We start from the raw sequence: 5,765 nt of genomic DNA on the forward strand, positions 1-5,765 counted from the left end.
ATAATAATAATAATAATAATAATAATAATAATAGCTAATAATAACGCGGTAAAGTTAGTTTTAGGTTGCTAAAATAGCTTCTAAAAATAGCAATAATAGCTTCTCTGTTCGCTAATGTATAACCTTTGAATTGATTCTGTATATATTTTGCCATTCAGTAGAGATGGAAACTACCTGGATGTTGAAAGAGGAAAAATAGGTGAATAATATTTTAAAAGAATCCTGTTCTCTATTTTACAGGCTGCATATCATTTTTTTTTTTTTTTTTACAGTAGGTAAAATAAGTCTCTGGTGAATGCCAGGTTAAAAAATACAGAAAAGCACAGGTAAGTGATACTTTTAAAGCATTTCTGTTCTCTGTTGTACCTGTGCTTTGATTTGATACTGTATATATATATATATATTTGTTATTCATTACAGTAACAATGGCAACTACCTCAATGTTGCAAGAGGAAAATTAGGTCAAATAAAACTGGTGAATGCCAAATTAAAAATGATAAAAAGCTCAGGTGAGTAATATTTTAAAAACACCTCTGTTCTCTATTATACAACCTGTAGTTTGAATTGATACTGCATATCTTTTGTCATTCAGAAGAGTAGGAATGACAACTACCTGGATGTTGCAAGAAGAAACAGCCTGTCAACTGAGGTAAAATAAGACTGGTGAATGCCAGATTAAAAATCATAGTAAAGGACAGGTAAGTAATATTTGAAGAAAAAAAATCTCTCCTTTGGACACCCTGTAGCCTTCCTTGAATTGATTATGCATATGTTTTGACATTCATTACAGTAGGGATGGAAACTACCTCAGTGTTGCTAGAGGAGATGCAGCCAGTCTACTGAGGTCAAATAAACCTGAACGGCAGATTAGAAATGTAAAAAAAGCACAGATGAGTAATATTTTAAAAGCTTCTCTGTTCTCTGTTGTAAAACCTGTATTTTGAATTGATACTATATATATATATATATATATATATATTGTGAGGGCTGTCAACGTTAACCCGTAAACGTACATGTGATTAAATTCAAAATCCTTAACTCCTTATAATAATTTAATGCAAATAAATGACTGAAGCACATGAAATTGCGTCATTAGCATATATGGTGACTTAAAAAAATTATTCCACCCAAAAAATAAAATTCTCTCATCATTTACTCTCTTACATTTTATCCCAGATGTGTATGACTTTTGTTGTTTTTGTATTTAGTTCAATATTTTAAGAAAGTTTTTCAGATGTGGAGGAACTTAGAATCAGCAACTTATCGATTTTGCCAGGTTTCAGTTCAGTCAAGGCAAGGCAAGTTTATTTATATAGCACATTTTATACACAATGGTAATTCAAAGTGCTTTACATAAAAGGAATTAAAATAATCATTAAGAAAACGTTGAAAATAAACTAAAATTGATTTAAAATGAATTAAAACGGTTAAGAATAGAAAAAGATTATACATAAAATACAGTGCAATCAGTTCGGATGTAGCACAGTGCTCATTCACTAAATAGCTCATTCACAGCTAAACATATGAGTTTTGAGTCTGGATTTAAATGTGGCTAATGTTTTAGCACATCTGATCTCTTCTGGAAGCTGATTCCAACTGCGGGCAACTAATGAAATGAAATTTGCAGTTACCCTCAGGCCATTCAAGATGTATATGACTTACTTTCTTCATCTGATGAAGTTTTTTTTTTTGCTCTGATGAAGGATGTTATATATTTTGGATGGACATATATGCTAAATAATTAGTTAATTAGCTAAACTAGTTTTTATTTGTTTTCTGCACCCCTATTAGAGAGATTTGGGATATTTACATTTTAAATAGAATTTAAAATCTTGATTTGCGTAATTTTTTTTCCAATATATAAACATTAAATATAAAAGAATTTGCATAAATATTATACAAAATTATTTTTAGCCAAATTTAATCCATCACTCAGTATAAACTAATTACTGTAGTTTGGGACCAAACATTGGTTCAGTTACTAATAAACATATTTACCATAAATTAAATATTTGTTTGTGTATTATTTTTCAGTAACTGTGTAGTTGGTTGAGCTTGACAAATGCAGTTAACATTACAATTTGTGAAAAAATAGAAAGTGATTACAATGATACAAGTACTTGTCTACCCAACATTGTGTAGGTCCAAATGAAGTTACTTAGATTTTTTTTGTATTGGGGGAAATCATGAAGTCACAGGGTTGCACTCAAAATGTAGGACAAAGCTAAATACTACATTTTGTAGGGTAATTAAAATTCATTTGTAGGGTAATTAAAATTCATTAATACCATTTTGAAAGTGTGGTATAGATATTTGGGCAAGAAAATGACAGATGTTTTCAAAACAGATTATTTATTTTTATTTTGAGGACATCAGTTACAAAAAGAATATGACAAAGTGCTGTGCAACTATGTTACTCTTCAGCTTAACATTTGATCAACTTAGTTGTTCAACACAAAGGCGGCAAGGCATGCTGATATGACATAAGGCAACTGGAGCTCTGTGTAGGCAATTTACAGTCTGTGAGATACAATCCTGAGATCTATTGATCAAAAACATCAACATGTACAAAATACGCTCAAACAATTGGCTTATGGCATGGAAGTCCTGGGTTTACAGGTTCACTGTTTGAATTTCCCAAGGTGTTCTCTTGAGATGATGAGCCTTTGGATTTGTGCTGTCCCTTCATAAATCTGTGGATGCAGACAATAAGACATTAGACACATTTTAGCATCTTTACCAATTCAAATAAACAAGGTTGGGTCTACAATCCTTACCTGGTAAATCTTAGCGTCTCTCATCAGCTTCTCCACAGGATATTCACTATTGAAACCATTCCCACCAAAGATCTGGACAGCATCAGTGGCACACTGGTTTGCAATGTCTCCAGCAAAGGCCTTGGCAATCGAGGCATAGTAGGTGTTCCTGCGGCCCTGATCCACTTCCCAGGCTGCTCTCTGATAGGCCATCCTGGCAAGCTCCACTTTCATGGCCATTTCAGCCAGAAGGAATGACACTGCCTGGTGCTGGGGGTCAGAAAACAAACGCAGCTTATTCATTAATTACGTGAGTAGATTTATTTTAGAATTTACTGTCTTACTAACTTCATGGTATCAGTTTGGGTTGTCAAACATGTCTACTGAAACAGACACCTACCTCAGCAATAAACTTGCCAAAAGTCTTTCTCTCCAAAGCATACTTCGTGGCCTCTTCCAGTGCTCTCTGTGCAAGTCCTGTGGCACCTGCAGCCACCTGAAAAACATCAAGAGATGGTTGACATGACACAGTTAGACAACTGCAATTTGTTAGCAATAATAACTGCAAAAGAACACTTACTGGTGGTCTGGTCTTGTCAAATGCACCCATGGCAATCTTGAAGCCAGCTCCTTCTCCAATCAATACATTCTCCTTCGGGATTCTTACATCCTCAAACGTGATGCCCCTGGTGTCTGAGCATCTCTGGCCCATGTTCAACTCCTGGTGAACAGAAGAATGTAGACATAAGCAAATAGTGCAGAATCTCATAGTATTATTAATATAGTGTATAAGTATTGTCTGAATGCATCAGACTGCAGTTGTCAGCAGCTTGTACCTTTCTGCCTGGCTGGACTCCTGGGGTGTCAGCTTCAACAACAAAGCCTGTGAAAGCCTTGCTAGCAGGGCATTTGGGATCGGGATCTGTGCAGGCCAGCAGGAAGTACCTATAAATGCAAACAGAAGGGTTTATAATGAATCCACAGTTATGAATTACTGAAGTAGTTTACCTACCAGTTTGCTTTTCCTCCATTGGTGATCCACATTTTCTGACCATTGACCACATACTCGTCTCCTTTCTTAACAGCCCGGGTCTTTATCCCAGCCACATCAGAGCCTGCTCCCGGCTCGGTCACACAGTACGCCTGTCGACAAAGTAACACATTGATAAGCAAAAGCGTGTGCTCATGTATTGCTATGGGAATGCTATATAAATCATAAAAATATGGATGATTAGAAAACAATGACACACTTACACACATTAGTGGTTCTTCTGCCATTCTGCCCAAATATTTCTTCTTCTGGGCATCATTACCAGCAATAATGACAGGCATTTGCTGCATGGAAAAACCACATTAAAATGTAACTTATAACAATGAGTTCTGGCATAAGTCCTATGCACAAATGACCATTTAATTTAAATATTAAATGAAGCCTACTTGAAAATCTGTTCATAAAACTGTTCACTTACTCCCAGAGAGTTTGCCTCAATGGCTGTCTGTACTCCAGTGCAGCCAAAGGCCAGTTCCTCTGTGATGAGACAGGCATCAAATATGCCCAGACCCATTCCACCTGGAACATATGGCAATATCCAACATGGTCAGAATTAAAGGAATAGCTGTCCTCATGTTGTACCAAACTCCTATGACTTACTTTCTTCCATTAAACACAAAATGTAAATTTGTGAAGAATATCTTCGATACTCTTTTCAATATCATGCCAAGAAGGAAGCCTGAGGTTGCCTAGTCTCAGCCTAATGCATCAGACTTTCAACCAAAATGGGAAACACTTTGGGAGTTTCAAAGTTGTCATCTGATTGTTTGAATTCTACAGGATTTCCGGGAGATTTGTGTGTTGCATTCTTTAAAAGCCCACCTGGAAACAAAGCCTTAGTGAGGCCAAACCCCTTCACAAAAGAAGAAAGTTGTCGTGTTTACAACTATGACAATGAGCGCTTGTCAGGATCAATTAAAAGCTGAACTTTCAAAGGTATGTGAAGCTCACAGCATAGACTCTTGATGACTGAAGACGACATTCTTGAATAAATGACTGGTTGTAAGCCGGTCTGGTACCATAAGGATATCTACTTTACATTTTCACGCCCCTGAACATGACTTTTAACAGAAAGAACTGTTATTACTTTACATGCCAGTCAGATTGCCTTTTGGCAGCCCTTGGCCAATGAAAACCGCAATGGAGTTCAGACCTTCTGCGATCAGTCTGAAGGTCTAGCTTTGTGAGACTAGACACTGCCAAGCTCTAAAATGCCATAAAAACCACCATAAAAGGGTTTCATATGACTTTTGTGCTACATTTCAGCTAATAACATCCTAAATGTCAATCTGTTCCCAAGCTTTTATATGGTTTCAGATATGATTTTGTAGTCAGATATGGACTACTTTTATGGTGTAATTGCATAGAAACAAGCAATCATTAGTACATTATTCAAATGTCTCCTTTTATGTTTCACAAAAGAAAGTAAATCATACAGGCAGGGCAGGACTTACGGGGCCGGGGGCCCCTGGGCTTGAGATTATGTTTGGGCCCCATACCTATACTACAAATGCCCTCAACTAGAACATTATTATGGAGTAACACAAAATACACAAAAATTTAAATATGCTTTCAGGTTCATATACTGTATACAATTAATAGGCAACATGTCTAGCCTAGTCAAAGTTTAGATGTAATATTAAATAGTCACTATAATACAATAAACAGGATGTGATCTCTCAGTTGAGAGATCAAAACCCTGAAATAACACTGAGCAGAAAAAAACAAAGATGTATTATTATGAAAATTTATTGTCATGTCTGTGTCTTTTTATGTCAGATTCTTAAATTTAATAAATTCAATCTGAATAAAAAAAAAACATGTTGGCTATTAATAATAAAATTAAATCACTATAAACAAAATCCATAGATGTTATGTTCAGTTTAAATACAACATTTTAATGTAGAAATATTAAATGATTGCAAAAATGAAATAATTAGCTACTTTTTAAAATATGA

General features: G+C 35.3%; 1 protein-coding gene across 1 annotated transcript in view; it reads right to left on the reverse strand.

Annotated features, from left to right (window-relative positions):
- Positions 1-2,347: 2,347 nt before the first annotated feature.
- Positions 2,348-5,765, reverse strand: part of LOC107674066 (medium-chain specific acyl-CoA dehydrogenase, mitochondrial-like) — a 9,960-nt gene continuing 6,542 nt past the window's right edge. Inside the window, exons 5-12 of the mRNA XM_016467928.1 lie at positions 4,226-4,326; positions 4,011-4,091; positions 3,769-3,899; positions 3,593-3,701; positions 3,337-3,477; positions 3,157-3,252; positions 2,778-3,026; positions 2,348-2,693 (exon numbers count right to left, since the gene is read on the reverse strand). Coding sequence (XP_016323414.1) covers positions 2,622-2,693; positions 2,778-3,026; positions 3,157-3,252; positions 3,337-3,477; positions 3,593-3,701; positions 3,769-3,899; positions 4,011-4,091; positions 4,226-4,326 — 980 coding nt within the window. The 3' untranslated portion in view covers positions 2,348-2,621. The remainder of the gene's footprint in view (positions 2,694-2,777; positions 3,027-3,156; positions 3,253-3,336; positions 3,478-3,592; positions 3,702-3,768; positions 3,900-4,010; positions 4,092-4,225; positions 4,327-5,765) is intronic.

Source organism: Sinocyclocheilus anshuiensis, unplaced genomic scaffold (genome assembly GCF_001515605.1).
Source record: "Sinocyclocheilus anshuiensis isolate Anshui unplaced genomic scaffold, SAMN03320099.WGS_v1.1 scaffold962, whole genome shotgun sequence".
NCBI classification, from domain to species: domain Eukaryota; kingdom Metazoa; phylum Chordata; class Actinopteri; order Cypriniformes; family Cyprinidae; genus Sinocyclocheilus; species Sinocyclocheilus anshuiensis.